At 36.6% G+C, this 18,930-nt stretch overlaps 2 protein-coding genes and 1 long non-coding RNA gene across 3 annotated transcripts in view; all 3 read right to left on the bottom strand.

The window, feature by feature from the left end:
• The window catches only part of LOC309873033, a 697,683-nt gene that overhangs the window by 20,483 nt on the left and 658,270 nt on the right, over nucleotides 1-18,930 (bottom strand). The gene's annotated exons all lie outside the window — the stretch shown is intronic.
• Nucleotides 1,562-2,491, bottom strand: LOC309872945 (olfactory receptor 4C46-like; the record flags this gene model as incomplete). Its single annotated transcript, XM_082747911.1, has 1 exon — nucleotides 1,562-2,491. The coding sequence occupies one exon, from the start codon at nucleotides 2,489-2,491 to the stop codon at nucleotides 1,562-1,564; it is 930 nt and encodes a 309-aa protein (XP_082604037.1).
• Nucleotides 17,264-18,193, bottom strand: LOC309872937 (olfactory receptor 4C46-like; the record flags this gene model as incomplete). Its single annotated transcript, XM_082747904.1, has 1 exon — nucleotides 17,264-18,193. The coding sequence occupies one exon, from the start codon at nucleotides 18,191-18,193 to the stop codon at nucleotides 17,264-17,266; it is 930 nt and encodes a 309-aa protein (XP_082604030.1).

Genomic DNA, 18,930 nt, shown 5'->3' with positions numbered 1-18,930 from the left:
TTATGCATCCTCTCCTAGGAATCCTCTCAGCCGACATATGCTTATTCATTCTGATGATTCCCCATCAATATTTTTGCCTTTTTTTGATATGTTTTCATCTGGGAAATTTTCCTGACCCCCTGGTCTTTGTTTTGTGTCCCTCAAACAATCTTTCATTTCCCCCTGTGCTGCCACCACCTGCCCAATTATAACATGGCCTTATCATTTTCTTTTTTTTTTTAAAGCTTTTATTTATTGATTTGATAGAGATCACAAGTAGTCAAAGAGGCAGGCAGAGAGAGAGAGAGGAGGAAGCAGGTTCCCTGCTGAGCAGAGAGCCCAATGTGGGGCTTGATCCCAGGACCCTGAGACCAAGACCTGACTTGAAGGCAGAGGCTTTAACCCACTGAGCCACCCAGGTGCCCTGGCGTTATTATTTTCTGTTCCCCTCTGGGTGTCTCAGTAGATCTAAAACTCTCTGAAGGCAAGATCCTAGGTCCTCTGTACTCACCTCTGAAGACCAGCAACCATCAGTGTGTCTGATACATTTGTTGGCTCAAGAAATTTCTATTGGTGAATGAATGAGAGATATATGATCAAATATAAATGAATGGAATATATTTACCCTGAAGTTGTTTTGTGAGTAGATAACAGTTGTTTTTTTAAAAACAACAATTCATAATGAAATGTTACCAAGAAGTAAATCATTAACAGAGAAAAATGACATGAACAGATCAAATTTATATGATGATGACATCTTGCTGAGAGCAGGGAGAGTATCAAGGTAAGCTATTTTCTCCAATACTAAGGATCCCAGTTTCAATTTTTTCTTATTACACAGTTTAAGTAAGAGTTTAAAAAATTGTACTTTCTCAAAGAGATTTAGCTAGAATTGGCAGAGCCTAGACCAGTGAAAGATAAGAAATAAGCCCCTGGTCTCTAGTACTATTGCTTTTCTGTATATTTTCCTGACTATAACTCTCTTCCTTTATAACATTATTCACTCAATCAATACTTTTTATGCCCCAGACATTATGGTGCCTTGTTGAAAATATTTTGGACAGGTAGTCAAGTACTCTATGGAGTGCGACTTTATTTTATAAATAGAAATTCCTCTTAAATAATAGGATGTTAATTTATTTGAGTCATCATTTTTTTTCTGAATGTTTAGCAGCCTAAGATGGGTGACATGAGCATTAGAAAATGACATTCAGGCTACAAGGAAATTTGAAAACTTTGGAGAGCTCTTGTTACCCCTCAGAGGTTAAATCGCTCTTTGCTTTTATAATCCTATTGTCCTTTAATACCATAATTTTATAGGCAACATGTTACATTAACCTTGATGTATAAGGCTGATGTATAATTATAGATAGTGAACGTGTATATGTGTGTGTGTGTGTGTGTGTGTGTCTGCGACTAGGTTTTTACTTTCTTCCACACTTTCCTGTTCCACACAGTGCAGAGTCTGTCATTCCCAGAAGCTTACTATTTTCTTTATACAGTAAGTATTCCTTGTTAAGTCCGTCCAAAATGTCCTTTTGGCCTTTGTTTCCATTGCATCAATGTTGAGCATCAGGCATATTTAATTCTCACTTGAAATAACTTTTCTACTACACAATTTCCTAATAGCATTTTTCATCTGGTCATTTCTCAGAGTATAGATTAAGGGGTTTAACATTGGTGTTATCATAGTGTAGAACACTGCGACTGCTTTATCAATAGATAAAGTAGCTGCAGGTCTCATGTACACAAATATGCAGGGCACAAAGAATAGGACAACCACTGTGATATGGGAGACGCAGGTGGAGAGGGCTTTGCGCCTTGCCTCCAAGCTGTGGTTCCTTAGGGAATGCAGAATGACCACATAGGAGACCATCAAGAGGAGAAAGTTTAACAGACAAATGAAACCACTGTTGGCAGCAACAAAGAGCCCAAGAGTGTGGGTATCAGTGCAGGCAAGATTGAGCAAGGGGTTCAGATCACACATAAAGTGATCTATGATATTAGGGCCACAGAAAGGTAAAGGGATGATAAAGAGGATCTGTATGGCTGCATGAAGAAAGCCTCCCACCCACACCACTCCCATTAGCAGGCCACAGATCTGCCGATTCATGATGGTTGTGTAGTGCAATGGCTTGCAGATGGCCACATACCGATCATAGGCCATCACAGTGAGTAGGATGACATCAGCACCTCCAATGAAATGTTCCCCAAAGATTTGGGTTATACATGCATTGAATGTGGTGGTCTTCTTTTCACGGAGTGAATCTATGATCAGTTTAGGGTTATTAACAGAAGAATAGCAGGCATCAATGAAAGAGAGATTGGCAAGGAAAAAGTACATGGGGGATCCCAATAATGGACTGGCGGTGATAGTGACCACAGTGAGCACATTTCCCACCAGAGAGACGATGTAGATGACCAAAAAGACAACAAATATGATTTTCTGCATCTTTGGATTCTCTGTGAGCCCCAGTAGAACAAACTCTGTCACATTGTTCCTTTTCTCCATTATGTCATTTTAGGATTAATTGCATTACCTTAAAAGAAAAAAAACAACAACTTTTGATTAATGTGACATTGAATTTATTAAGCTTCTTAATTTAGCAAATAAAAATTACATAGATTCTAGTGAATTGTGTAATCTCATGAAGTTTTTTGAGACAGAAAATAAGTTTTTGCTGATTACTAAAATTATCTCCCTGATGAAGTTTCTGTTGAGTATATCCATGGGGAACTTTGTAAACAGAAAGGCAAGAGAACATGTGTGTACACTCCATCATCTGTGGTGAGTAACCCTAACATGAAGTAGTGGATCATACACATAATGGCAGCTGAGTATGAAAAGGGAGGGTAGTTTCTGATGTAAAAGTTATGAATGCAAGATTAAGGAATTTTTTCTCTTCTTATGAACAGGGAAAAAATGGCAGAAATTGAGACTCTCGATGGAAAAATGAAGTAGAATATGAGGAAGGGGAAATAAGGAATATAATGTTAATAAAGATCTACATGTGTCTGGGTGAAGTGGGGTGAAGTTCAGGAAGGGAATGTAAGCTTGAGAAAGAAACCCCATTTAGAATGTTCTTTCTAATACTTAACAGAAGACTTACAGGGCATTGGTGGTAGATCTGTAAAGAAAGTATATAGAAGTGACCATAAATAAATCATAATGCTTTTGTTTAAATACATAATGTTATTATATATATATACCCATATATGGGTATATATATATGGATATGTATGGATATGTATGTATTTATAACTGATTGCTATATTCATGGCATAGTAACAAGTGATCTGTACACAGGATCCCATTAAATACTAATAACATCCATTGTGGCTGGTATTATTCCATCCATTGTGAGATGAGAAAACAGTGTCAGAGACTTAGGTTAATGGTACTAATAACAATGACTATATTTATTAAATTGAATATTTAGTGGCTCTGAATGTGTTAGCAGACATTTGCTGATTTAATCCCCACCACAAACCTGTAAAATAATTCCTGCTATTGTTTCCATACTTATTTTATAAATTATGCAATAGAAAGATAGAGAAGTTATAGATCCTGGGGAGCTCAAGATGCTAATTAAGGGCAGAACCAAGATTCCTTCAGGTTATAATAGTTAATGATTTTCTTTGAAGTTCTTAACCATGCTATATATTGTAATAATTAACAAAACTGAACTAGTAATCTCCTTTTTACATAACCATAATAGTTATAATTGCTTTATTACTACTTTGGAGGCAAGTGTATATAACACTTTTACATTAGCAGACACATGCACAGACACTTAGAACTTTTGTATAGGTAATCATTTGACTATGAATACAGAAAATTTTAGCTCTCCTACTTGGTAATGTGAGTTTAACATAATTTCAAGACAAAACATCAATACATACACATTTCAATATCATAGTTTGTACTAGTAACTAACAAATAGAAATTGGATTTTAAAAATCCATTTGTAATGTCTTAAAATTATAAAATAATTAAGAATAAATATCACTTATGGAGAGGGTAGTTGGGTTATGGACATTGGGGAGCATATGTGCTATGGTGAGTGCTGTGAAAATGTATGCCTGATGATTCACAGACTTGTACTTCTGGACTAATAGTAAATTATGTTAATAAAAATAATAATCGGGGCACCTGGGTGGCTCAGTGGGTTAAAGTCTCTGCCTTTGGCTGGGGTCATGATCTCAGTGTCCTGGGATCAAGCCCTATAAGGGGCTTTTTGCTCAGCAGGGAATCTGCTTCCCCTTCTCTCTCTGCCTGCTTCTCTGCCTACTTGTGATCTCTGTCTGTCAAATAAATAAATAAAATCTTTAAAAAATACTTTAGAAAAGAATAAATGTAGAAAGATAAAAGGCAAATGTACTCTGAAAGCAAAACATTTGTTAAGAGAATATAAACACCTTACTATATAGAAGAAATACTGTTTGTGACAGATGTCTCAACATTATTAAGAGGTGATTTCTCCCCAAAGGCATTTCCAGATTCCCATTTTCTGAAGCATAATTACAGGAACAAACTCAAAACTTTTCCAAACAGCTTTAAAATTCATATGGAAATACGAGGGCCCTAAATTAGGTCTCACAACATTAAAAGAGAAAGAATTTGGAGAACTTACATGATCTGGTTTCCAGCGATGTTACAGAACTGTTGTGTTCAAAATGATGTGGTATTTTCATAAAAATACCTGAGAAGACCAACAAAGCAGACTAGAGAGCCCAGTAGTAGACCCACACTTATATAACTGACTACTCTCAGCTAAAGTCTGGAATCAATTGAGCGGTGAAAAAATATTTTTGCAAAAAATGAGGGTAGAAATACTGGGTATCTTTACTGCACAAAACAAAACAGAAAGGATTTTTATCTGTATATCATACCTGTACAGATTAATTTAAAATGGATTTAGAGCTATTTGTGGAATGTAAAAGTTAAAAAATGTTGGTGTAAACATAGGGAAAGATTTTCATGGCCTTGGACTACAAGAAAAATTTTCTAAATATGTGGAACAAAGGTGGCCCACATAGGGGCACCTTAGTGGTGAAGAAGTTGGTTGGTCATTGGAATCCAGGTTTGGGCTCAGGTGGTGACTTCAGGGTCCTGAGGTGGAGCACCCTTGCTGGACTTAGCACTCAGGGTGCAGTCTGTTAGAGAATTTCTCTCTTTCTCCTTCTGCCATTCTACCATGCTCATTATCTCTCTCCCCTTCTAAAATAAATAAATAGATCTAAAAAAAAAGTGCTCATAACACATGATGATTTGCACTTCACCAAAATTACAACTATGCAGCAGAACTAGTATACAAAGGAGGATAAGCTGAACAGTTGAGGATGTGAATTAACTGGTATTCTTCTCTAAGTGTTTTCCATGTGTGTGCACAGGAGAAGGTTAGAGATATGACCAGCTGTCTCCTGATGTGGATCTGTGCAGGCTAGCTCTGGAGTATAGCTTGGTCAACACTGGACACAAACTGGTATAGATAGCTCTAAATCACTGGGTTATCATGTCCTTTAAGACGAAGTGCTAGAAGTGCTAGAATCTCTCATTTCCTCAGCCCCAAAGGAAGCATAATCTAGAATAAAACATGTTCTTGCTCCAGTTGCTTACTGGTTATTTGAACTAATTATTCAACCTTTAGAAACTTCTGTATTTTTATCTACATAGTAAAGCTAATAATATGTGTGTTGAAATATGCAGTATTATGACAAGATGTAATATAATAAGCTTAATCCAACCAACAATCTCTCAGTGCATTTTTGTTATCCTTTGGCTACGTAGATTGATCTGAAGCAGATTAAATATTATAAAATTTTATTTCCTGACCCTTCTTGCATGCAAAAACATCACCTGCATGGGTTGGCATGTGGAAGAGAGAGACTGACTGGCTTCGGTGCAGGCAGATGAGGCTGAGTGTAAATCACCTGTGACTAGTCAGTGAGCAGAGAAGGAATCAGATGGGAAACACATTAAAGGTTTTGCTGTACTTGGCTTCTTTCGTCTGATTTTTCTACATTACTTGTGCATTTCCTCCCTCCCAAATTTCGGAGAAGAGCTGCTTATATCTTTGTTTCTTTATTTTTTGGTCTACTGTTTTCCATCAGCTCATTCATCAGTGCTAACACCAAACCAATAAAATATCACAAATCATTAATTTCATTTATCTACCTGCCCTGCACACCAAAGATCTCTATAATTTCTTAAAAAAGGACTGAAACTTGTCATCTTTGGCTCCTTGTTCTGCTTCATCTCAGCTTTTCCTGTACTAACCTGGTGCTCTTATAGGCTGCAATTTCCCTCCTATTCTTCAGAAAGCTGGAGCACAGGGCAGTCACACTCTATAGCTTTTTGAGGCCTTCAGGGAAAAGGGACCAATTTTGTCCCATAGAGGCAACTGCAGAAAGTTTATACCCCAGAGCACCAAGCACATTAATGTGACAATGGTTTTGCAACTCTTGGGCCAAGACCTGTCTAGAAATGTCTTTAGGATTATAATTACAAAAAAAAAAAAAAAAAATCAAAGACCTATTAATTTTCACATAGTCATATAAGTTTGTATTCTGTTCCTCTGAACCAAATTGTCTTCAGGAATAGGCATAAAATAAAGAGATGATTCCTAGAACCAATATACTCATATTAGCTTTTGCAAGAATATAAAAACCCATTTTGCTTATTTTCCTTCTGAGCTATCATTAAGCAGCTAAATCAGCTTTCGAAATTCTCAGGCTGCTTTCCTGAGGGATGAAGATCCACTTCTTGCACCACTGAGTCTCGGTGACTATTGAAAGCATTATAAACTGTAGAAAGATTAAGATATTTGAAAATATTTCCAGAGAATTCATCTGGATTTATTTGAATTCTGGGTTTGTAACTCTCTGCATTTGACTCTAGGTTTTGGTACTAGAGACAAATTGGCAGAGTGAGTATCTGAAAATGAAATGCTTCCTGATGCAGTCCCAAATCTAACCAGACAGCCACTCAGACCTTATGGTTAGTGAATTACCCTTGTCACCTTGGTTTGGGAAGGGTCCCAGCACACATGTGCTAGGCTAATTATGTGAGTTTTTAAAATATTTATTTCATATAGTTTCACTCTAAAGCATCTAACTTCTCTTGTAGCATATGAGAATTTGATTACTCTAAAGAAGTTTTAGCATACCTTAGTTTCAATGGCACATTTGCTATAAGCAAAATTCTGCCTTTTGTGGAGCAAAACAGTAGAGTTAAATAAAAAATCTCCAAGTAGGCAGTGAATTTCATTGTTTCTCCAACTCTTCAGTATAAGCATTCCTCTATATTTCTATTTTAAAAAGACTAGTTGGGGTGCCTATGTGGCTCAGTTGCTTAAGTGTCTGGCTTAGGCTCAGGTCATGGTATCAGGATCCTAGGATCGAGTCCCATATGGGCTCCCTGCTCTGATGAAAGCCTGCTTCTCCCTCTCCTTCTACTGCTTCCCTGCTTATTCTCTCTCTCTCTCTCTCTCTCTCTCTCTCTCTCTTTGTGTCAAGTAAATAAATGAAATATTTTTTTAAAAGACCAGTAAATGCTTTAATATGTACAATAGCAAAGACTTCTAATATTTCAAATCATCTATATTCCTAAAACAGAATTTCTTCTGAGTCAAACATGGTACGTTTATAGCACTCTACATTCTGTTATAATTAGGGAACGTTTGAATGTGTGGGTGGAACCTTGTTTTAAATATGGCAGTTTCAGAATGACATTAAAATATAGATTGCTCTAGGCAGTATAGACATTTTAACAATGTTTATTCTTCTGATCCAAGAACATGGAATTGTCTTCCACCTTTTTGTCTTTTCTTCAATTTATTTCATGAGAGTTCTATAGTTCCTAGAGTACAGATCCTTTACTTCTTTGGTTAGGTTTATTCCCAGTTATCTTATGGTTCTTGGTGTTATAGTCAATGGAATTGATTCTCTAATTTCCCTTTCTGTGTTTTCATTGTTAGTGTACAAGAAAGCAACTGATTTCTGTCCATTGACTTTGTATCCTGCCACATTACTAGAATTTCTAGAATTCTAGAATCCTAGAATTGTTGTATGAGATCTAGTAGTTCGGGGTGGAGTCTTTTGGGTTTTCCATATCATGTCATCATTTCATCATTACATCTGTATCATGTCGTCTGTGAAGAGAGAGTTTGACTTCTTCATTGCCAATTTGGATAACTTTTATTTCTCTTTGTTGTCTGATTGCTGTGTGAACAAGAGTGGTGAGAGTGGGCACTCTTGCCATGTTCCTGATCTCAACAGGAAGGCGGTGAGCTTTTTCCCATTGAGGATGATATTTGCTGTGCGTTTTTCATAGATAGATTTTACAAAGTTCAGGAATGTTACTTCTATCCCTATATTTTGAAGCCTTTTAATCAGGAAAGGATGATGGATTTTGTCAAATGCTTTTTCTGCATCAATTGAGAGGAACATGTGGTTCTTTTTTCATAGAGCTGGAGCAAATAATTCTAAAATTTGTATGGAATCAGAAGAGACCCCGAATTGCTAAGGAAATGTTGAAAAACAAAACTGGAAACATCCTGTTGCCTGATTTCAAGCTTTAATAAAAAGCTGTGATCACCAAGACAGCATGGTACTGGCATAAAACAGACACATAGACCTGTTCCACTAGAGAGCCCAGATATGGACCCTCAACTCTATGGTCAAATAATCTTCAACAAAGCAGGAAAAAATATACAGTGGAAAAAAGACAGTCTCTTCAATAAATGTTGCTGGGAAAAGTGGACAGCTATATGTAGGAGAATGAATCTCGACCATTCTCTTGCACCATACACGAAGATAAACTCAAAATGGATAAAAGACCTCAATGTGAAACAGGAATCCATCAGAATCCTAGAGGAGAACATAGGCAGTAATCTCTTCTATATCAGCCACAGCAACTTCTTTCAAGATATGTCTCCAAAGACAAAGGAAACAAAAAGCAAAAAATGAACTTTTGGGACTTCATCAAGATTAAATCTTCTGCACATTAAAGGAAACACTCAAAAAACAAAGAGGCAACACACGGAATGGGAGAAGATATTTGCAAATGACAGTACAGACAAAAGGCTGATCTCCAGGATCTATAAAGAACTCCTCAAACTCAACACACACAAAACGGATAATCATGTCAAAAAATGGATGGAAGACATGAACAAACACTTCTCCAATGAAGACATACAAATGGCTATCAGACACATGAAAAAATATTCAACATCACTAGCCATCAGGAAGATTCAAATTAAAACCGCATTGAGATACCACCTTACACCAGTTAGAATGGCCAAATTCAGCAAGACGAGAAACAACGTGCGTTGGAGAGGATGTAGAGAAAGTGAGACCCTTTTACACTGTTGGTGGGAATGCAAGTTGGTGTAGCTAATTTGGAGAACAGTGTGAAGATTCCTTAAGAAATTAAAAATAGAGCTTCCCTATGATCCTGCAATGCACTACTGGATATTTATCCCAAAGATACAGATGTAGTGAAAAGAAGGGCCATCTGCACCCCAGTGTTCATAGCAGCAATGGCTACAGTCACCAAACTGTGGAAAGAACCAAATGCCCTTCAACGAACAAATGGATAAGGAATATGTGGTCCATATACACTATGGAGTATTATGCCTCCACCAGAAAAGATAAATACCCAACTTTTGTATCCACATGGATGGGATGGGAAGAGATTATGCTGAGTGAAATACGTCAAGCAGAGAGAGTCAATTATCATATGGTTTCATTTATTTGTGGTGCGTAAGAAATAACTTGGAGGACGTGGGGAGATGGATAGGAGAAAAGAGTTGGGGCAAATTTTAGAGAGAGATGAATCATGAGAGACTATGGATGCTGAAAAACAATCTGAGGGTTATGAAGGGGTGGGGGGTGGGAGGTTGGGGGAGCCTGGTGGTGGGTATTCAAGAGGGTATGTATTGCATGGAGCATGGGTGTGGTGCATAAACAATGAATTCTGTTGCACTGAAAAGAAATTAAATTAAAAAAAAAAAGGTAAAAAAAATAAAATATGGCAGGTTATTTTCCTTCATAAATAGCATAATCCAAAATGTACACATAACGCAGGAATCCTAAATACATATTTCAGAGCGAAAGAAGTCAGTGTGAAGTGGCCCTTTTTGTATGATTCAACTAGAGTTCTTCCTCCACTTACAATGGAGTTATGTCCCAGTAAACCCATCATAAGTAGAAAATATCATTTTTAAGACTCTTAATTTTTATTATTATAGATTTTATTATTTATTTGAAAGTGAGCAAGAGAGTATATGTGTTTGTGTGTGTGTGTGTGTGTGTGTGTGTGTGTGTGTGAGAGAGAGAGAGAGAGAGAGAGAGACATCACAAGCAGGGTGGAGGACAAAGGGAGAGGGAGAAGCAGAGTTCCCACTGAGTGGGGAGTCAGATGTGGAACTTGATCCCAGGACCCAGAGATCATGACCTAAGCTGAAGGCAGAGGCTTAATTGACTGAATCATTCAGGTGTCCCTGAAACTGTTTTGGGTTATACACATGCGATACAGGAACTACAGGTATTCTGGAGGTACTGTGCAAAGAAACATGAATAGCAGGAAAAAACTAATGTGGAAGAAAAATCAAACAGTGTTTTACTTTCTTTCTTTTTTTTTAATGTTTACAGATTAAATTTTATTCCTTCTTAGCATCATAAAACAGAACATATAAGTTTATATAATTAAGAGCTAATAATAGGTAATCTAACTTTTTTTTATGTTTTCAGTGTTCCAAGAGTCATTGTTTATGCTCCATGCAATACATGCCCTCCTTAATACCCACCACCAGACTAACCCTTCCCTTCTAAAACCCTGTTTGTTTGTTAGATTCCACAGTCTCTCAAGATTCTTCTCCACTTCAATTTACTCCAGTTCACTTCTCTGTTCCTTCTCCTAATGTTCTCCATGTCATTCCTTATGCTCTGTAAGTAAGCGAAACCATACGATAATTGACTTTCTCTGCTTGATGCATTTCACTCAGCCTAATCTCTTCCAGTCCTGTCCATGTTGATACAAAAGTTGGGTATCCATCCTCTCTGATGGGGGTGTAATATTCCATTGTTTATATGGTCATATTTTCTTTTTCCTTTTGTCTGTTGAAGACCAACTTCGTTCTTTCCACAGTGTGGTGATTGTGGCCATTGCTTATAGGAATATTGGGGTACAGTGTTTTTATAACAAAGAGAAATTGGACAAACTGCCTTCTCAGCAACTACTAATAAGGAAGTGAGTCTTTTTTTTTCTTTTTAAGATTATATTTTTATTTATTTGACAGAGAGAAACAGAGGGAACAAAAGCAGGATAAGTTGTAGAGGAAGAAGCAGTCTTCCTGCTGAGTAGGGAGGCTGATGTGGGGTTCGATCCCAGGACCCTGAGATCATGACCTGACATGAAGGCAGACACTTAATGACTGAGCCATAATAGAGAAGCAGTTCTATTGCAAGATTTATGTTTGGAAAATACATCATAAGACATTTGTCAGTCTAAAGTTTGAAAGGGCATGTGCTTAAAATGACCCACTTTGTTACCAGAATAAAGATCATTTTCATGTGTAGAATGGGTAGATCAATAAATGGGCAGAACAATATAATGGAATCAGCAATCAGGTTAAAAGTCACAAATGACAGGGAGCCTGGGTGGCTCAGTGGCTTAAAGCCTCTGCCTTTGTCTCAAGTCATAATCCCAGGCTCCTGGAATCTAGCCCTGCATCAGGTTCTCTGCTCACCAGGGAGCCTGCTTCCTTTCATCTCTCTGCCTGCCTCTCTGCCTACTTGTGATCTCTGTCTGCCAAATAAATAAATAAAATCTTAAAAAAAAAAAGTCACAAATTACCAGTACACCTGAAGGCCTCTTCATATTTCTTTAAAATGACCACGTTTGGAAAGTAATCACTGTCTTTATCTATAAAACAGATGAAGTTTATCTAGTGTTTGAATTTGTAGAAAATCAGTAATGCAGATTTTATTCTTCAGTGTCTGTTTTTCTCAGTATGTTCATGAGACTCATTCTTTATGATTTATCTATTTCCTGATTATTTTCATTGATCTGAGGTATCTCACTGCATGGATATGTGACAACTGACCCATTCCTTCATTGCTAGACATTCAGGCATTTCATTTGCAAGGATATTGTGAGTACAGTTGCTTTGAATATTTTGAAACATGTCTTTTGTTGACTGCAGATCATCTGTTGATACATGCTTTTTACAAAAGATACACATACTACACATAACTCCTAGGGCATGAAAAAATTGTAACTGAAAGCATGAAAAAAATAGAATAGTCAAAATGCAGTTGTATTTATTTTATTTTATTTTTATTTTTAAAAGATTTATTTTATTTACTTATTTGAAGGAGAGAGGGAGATACCACAAGAAGGGAAGTGGCAGGTAGAGGAAAAGGCAGAAGCAGGCTTCCCACAGAGCAGGGAGACCTATGGCAGGCTGGATCCCAGGACCCTGAGAACCTGAGCTAAAAGCAGACACTTAATCAACCAACTAAGCCACTCAGGCACCCAAAATGCAGTAGTGTTGGAAGTGGCCAGAATATATATATATATATACACACACATACACATATATATACACAAAATGATATTCATGTGTAATTTTGTTATTATATCTTTTATTTATATAAATATCTATATCTATATCTATCTATCTATATAAATATGTATATTTGTAACTGTCCCTCAGAACAATGTATTACTTAAAATATAACCCATGGGTAATTTTACTAGTTACCAAGCATGTTTAGATCTAGCCTCAAGAAAAACACATACTTGGCAACAGGCCTCTGGGAGAGAGGACGATATAGGGCCTTGAGGCCAAGAGCTGGGGATGCCTGGCTCAGGGCAGAACGCTGCCTGCTTCATTTTTCTGTTATCTCCCCCCACCCACCCTGAGAACACCTGTGGCTAATTATATAAGTCCTTTGAATGTGTTTGCACAGCTATAAACTTTATAATGTTTGACCAGACATATTTTGCCTTCCTTGTTGTTTATCTACAAAGCATACAATTAATGTTCATCCTTCTTCACCTCTTCTGTTGATTACTTTCTATATCCAACAAAAAAGGGACTGAGGAGTTGTTCTGGGCAACAGTCTATTCTATTGTCCCCTGCTCCCTTTCTCTTGCTGCTGACTTGTTTGTGACTCATTCTTCTTTCGTGGGCCGCCAGGAAGTGGCATATATTGATATAATATATATCATATGTATAAACAGATATATAAAAACACTACACTCATCAGCTCTTGAGTTAGTATGAGTTATTTAAAATAATTCATCCTATTTAATGCCACAAGTATATTCTCAACAAGTATCAAAATATCTGAGTCACTTAGAACAACATATTTAATGACAATGCAGATAAGGTATGAAACAACAGTAAAAGGATAACTTTCAGTTGCAAATGAATTCTAATTTAGAAACATTTTAAATAAAAAGTGAAAAGAAATCATAATTGAAATTAGAGAATAATTATAAATAAAGTTAATACAAACACTATTTATCAACAAAGTATGCCAATGCTTAGAGGTAAATCCCTAGCTTGTGTTCAAACACAAAATACTTTATTACATCAATAGAACATTTGTTACCATCTAATTCTTACTACACTTGAGATTAGCCACAACAAGAGGTTTGAATGTCAGTGTTGGATTATTAAATTCTACACTTGAAACTAATATTACACTCTATGTTAAGTAATTGGAGTTTAAATAAAAACTTAAAAAAAACCTAACTGTAACAATGCTAGCAATACTTCCTATAAATAAATAAGTACTAAATAAATGCTAAATATATTTTAAAAAATGACTGAAATGCCTGGTGTTGTTGAGGTTGTGGAGAAATGAGAATGCTCATACACTGCTTATGGAAATGTAACATAGCACTACCATTTTTGAAAAAACTTTGTCAGTTTCTGAAAATTCTAGCATACACTTATAACTCAGAAATTCCACTCTTAGGCATCAACCCAAGAGAAATGATAATTTATGTCCACCCTAAGTCTTCTACATGAGTGTTCACAGTAGGATAATTCACTATGGTTCTTACATGGACACAATTCAAATGTCCATCAGCTAGTGAATATGGTAGAACCATACAGTGGGATATTATTCTTTCTAAGGGGGAACAAACTGCTAATAATACAATATGATAAAACTCTAAAACAGTAGGGTAAAGGAAGAAGATAGTATCATCTTTTAAAAGTATTGTCTTTAAAAAGTCTATTTCTCTCCTGGTTATGTCATGTGGTATCATAATTGGATCAAGGAAAAATTGAGGTGTCCTTGAGATTCCCTAGATCTCTGACCAAAGCTCTGCAAATTCATTATGTCCCAACAGTAGCTATCAATGTGCATAAAACTTGGATCCTTAGTTCCTTTATGTACCCAGAAATGAAAGTTTTGATGGTAAATGTATAGATTTCTGCTCACCTCAGCTGTTTACCCCCCATTTTTATTTTATTTATTTTTTAGAAGATTTTATGTATTTATTTGTCAGAGAGAGAAACTGCAAGTGAGAGAACACAAGCAGGGGGAGTGGGAGAGGAAGAAGCAGGCTTCAGGCCAAGCAGAGAGCCCAGTGCAGGGCTTGATCCCAGGTCTCTGGGATCATGACTTGAGCCAAAGGCAAACCCTTAATGACTGAGTCAACTAGGTCCCCTTACCCAACATTCTTAATCCCATCCCCTCTACTTCTTCTTCCCATAGTAGCTGCCCAGTCTCTTCAGAGATGATTCTCTCTTTTCCATCTTTGCTACTTATCATGTGGGAGCACCTGTTTGTTATGTTACTCCTTCCCACCCAGAAAACGCATTCACATTTTTCTCTGAATGGTAAAGGGTTTACTGTGACATGTGAGTCCTTAGACTTGAAGAACAAAGGAAACAGTACTCTAAAAGATAATTCTGATTCCGTTGCTCACACCTCAATAACTGTGTGTAATGACCCAGTGTCCTCAGAATCATCTAACATTATGTAAGCATTTGTTATATGTAGAATTCAGAGCACACTCTTTCCATCTTAGAATTCTCAGTGATAGATGGGGCTTCAGGTCAGGTCAAACATGCATGCCAACGATTCTGAACCTGTGATATTTTAATTGGGAGGTTTACATCAATTGGCTTCAAGTCCATGGGCCTTCTTGCATTACTTAATCTGCACATTTTGGATAAGCAAATGACTCAAAGGAGGTTTTAATAATACATCTATTAGGATGGCCAAAATATGGGACATCATCACCAACACATGCTGGTGAGGATGTGGAACAAGAACTCTCATTGCTGATGGGAAAACAAAATGGTGCCGCCAGTTGGAAAGACACTTTGTCATTTTGTTACAGAACTTAAACAGTTTAGCAATCCCACTCCTTGGCATTTACCCAAAGGAATTAAAAACTTATGCCTACAAAAAAACCTGCCCACACATGTTTAACAGCATCTTTATTCACAATTGTCCATACAACTGGAAGCAGCCAAGATGTCCTTCAATAGGTGAGAATAGGTAAATTGCAACATCAGACAGTGGAGTATTACTTATTGCCAAGAGAAATGAGCTCCAGGCCATGAAAAGTTATGAAGATCCTTCCAATGTATTCCCCATGGTACCTGGCACTCAGCTCAATCACAAATATGAGACTCTTCTTGATCTTCCCTATCACTAATTTCCTAGTTTCATGTCTTACTAATTAGACTTTTAGGAGCTCAGTGTCCAGCTTATAACCTGACACACAGAAGAAGCTAAATAATTAATTATTGAATGAATAGATGAGCCAATAGCCACAAGCATATTGAAATGATTGAGTTTTCTGCATACTCTTTTTCACCCTTGGTCTTTGTTATGCAACAAAGGGAATATTCTCAACCTAACACAAGCCTATCTCATGATTCCCTTTCCTCCTTTGTGCCCATTTTTGATGTTTTAATCTAGAAAATCTTCCTGACCCCTTGGTCTTTGTTGTGTGTCCCTCAAACATGCTTTCCTTGCTCCCCTGTGCTGCCACTACCTTCCCATTTATAACATAAATTCTCTCATATTCTGCTCACCTCTGTGTATCTCTCAGTAGATCTGAAGCTTTGATGGCAAGAACTTTATTCTGCTCTATTCACCACTGAAGGCCCAGCAATCATCAATGTGTGTAATATGTTTTCTGTCTAGAAATATCTATTGATTAATGAATAGGGAATAATTCACATACACACACACACACAGATATAAATGGAATATATTTTTCCTGAAGTTGTTTTGTGTATAGATGGAACTACATATTTTTAAAAACTTTTCATAATGAAATGTTACCTAGAAATAATCTAATTAGCATAAAAATGTCATGAACAGCTCGCATTCATATGATGATGAAATCTTGCTGAAAGCAGAGAAAATATCAATGTAAGATATTTGTTTTTTTCATTGAGAATCTCAGTTTCAATCTTTGTAAATACATAGTTTAATCAGGAGTTCAAAAAATTGTCATTTCTCAAAGAGATCTTGCTAGAAATCTCAGTCTGAATCAGATAAAAGTAGGAAAGTCCCTTGTCCCCACTCTTATTTCTTTGATCTAAATTTTCTTGATGTTATTTAACTTCCTTAATGCCATTATTCACTCATTCAATATTTATTGTGCCTGAGACATTGTGCTGACTTGTAGAAACTATTTTTAACAAACAGTCAAGTACTCTATGGAGTGTGACTTTAATAAGAATTCCTCTCAGATGATAAGATGTTCATTAATTTGGGTCATGATTCTTCCTAATTGGTTAGCAGCCTAAGACAGGTAATATGAACAATACAATATGACTCTGAAGTCTACAAGTGAACTTGGAAACTTGGGATAATCTTAGTTACCCTTAGAGGTTAAAGGGCTCACTTTTACAATGCTAGAGACATTTTAGACTCTAATTTTATAGAAAGCATGTTATCATCAATTCTGGTATATAATAATGAGTCAAATTCTTAATAAAATATGTTATATTTTATAGATAGTAAATATTCATAGTGACTATGAATATATATATATGCCTATAGTACATGCTGTATCTATATATATACACATATATGTGTGTGTGTGTATATATAGGAAAAACTGTGGTTAGTTTTTTTTTTTCTTGCACAAATTTCTGCTCCACTCAGTTCAGTAGTTAGCATTCACAGTAGTTTATTTACTCTTTTTTTGGTAGGTATTCCTTTCTGAGAACTTCCAAAATGTCCTTTTGACCTTTGTTTTCATTGAATCAGTGCTGAGCTCCAGGCATATTTATTTCTCACGTGAAATAACTTTTCTACTGCACAATTTTCTAATGGCATTTTTCATCTGATCATTTCTTAAGGTATAGATTAACGGGTTTAACATCGGTGTTATCATAGTGTAGAACACTGAGACTGCTTTATCAATAGATAAAGTAGTCACAGGTCTCATGTACACAAAAATGCAAGGCACAAAGAATAGGATAACTACTGTGATGTGGGAGACGCAGGTGGAGAGGGCTTTGCGCCTTGCCTCCAAACTGTGGTTCCTTAGGGAACGCAGAATGACCACATAGGAGATGATCAAGAGAAGGAAGAGGAAGACACAGAGAAAACCACTGTTGGCAGCAACGAAAAGGCCTAGAGTATGGGTATCAGTGCAGGCAAGATTGAGCAAAGGGTTTAGATCACACATAAAGTGATCTATGACATTAGGGCCACAGAAGGGTAAAGGGATGATAAAGAGGATCTGTATGGCTCCATGAAGAAAACCTCCCACCCACACCACTCCCATTAACAGGCCACACACCCGCCGATTCATGATGGTTGTGTAGTGCAATGGCTTGCAGATGGCCACATAGCGGTCATAGGCCATCACAGTAAGTAGGATGATATCAGCACCTCCAAAGAAATGTTCCCCAAAGATTTGGATTATACATGCATTGAATGTGGTGGTCTTCTTTTCACGGAGTGAATCTATGATCAGTTTAGGGGTATTAACAGAAGAATAGCAGGCATCAATGAAAGAGAGATAGGCCAGGAAATAGTACATGGGAGACCCCAATAATGGGCTGGCAGAGATAGTTACCATGGTGAGCGTATTTCCTACCTCAGAGATGATGTAAATCACCAAAAAGATGACAAATATGATTTTCTGCATCTTTGGATTCTCTGTGAGCCCCAGTAGAACAAACTCTGTCACATTGTTTCTATTCTCCATTATTTCATATCATGAATAATTGCATTACCTGAAAAAAGTTCCTTTGGATTAATGTTACCTTGAATATATTAAGCTTTTTCATCTAGTAAGCAATACATACTTAGATTCTATGGAATTGTGGACTCTCATGTGGTTTTCTGAGATAGAAAATAAATTATGAGTTCTTTAAGATTACATAAATTATTTTCTAGTTGAAGTTTCTGTTCAGTATGCCCGTGGGGAACTTTGTAAACACACAGGTAGGAGGAGATCATTTGCACTTACTTCATCATCTGAGTTGATTAGTCATGTAACAGGAAGTCATCAAATGAATACATACTGGCTGTTAAGTAAGAAAAGCGAGGTAGTTTATGATGTAAAAGCTATGAATGCAAGGTTAGGAATTTTCCCTTTATCCTAAGGAAATGGGAAACCATGAGAAGACAGTGAGAATATACATGGGAAAGTGAAGAGAAATTAGAGGAAGAGATAATAAGGGATAAAATTTTAATAAATGTCTTCATGTGTCTTGGATGAAGTGGGGTGAAGTTCAGTAAGGGATTGGAAGCCAGAGACAGAAACCCCAGTTAAGAGATTATTTATTATAGTTGGCATAGTATTAACAGAATGCTGTTTGTGGGTAAATAAAGTATACAAAAGCTACTATAAAAATAATAGTGTTTATTTTTTATATACAATAGTATTATATTTGCTAATGATATATACAGAGAGAGAGAGAGAGAGAAAGAGAGAGAGAG

This window comes from Mustela nivalis (genome assembly GCF_964662115.1).
Source record: "Mustela nivalis genome assembly, chromosome: 9".
NCBI lineage: Eukaryota > Metazoa > Chordata > Mammalia > Carnivora > Mustelidae > Mustela > Mustela nivalis.
This window is presented reverse-complemented; position numbering and strand designations above follow the sequence as displayed.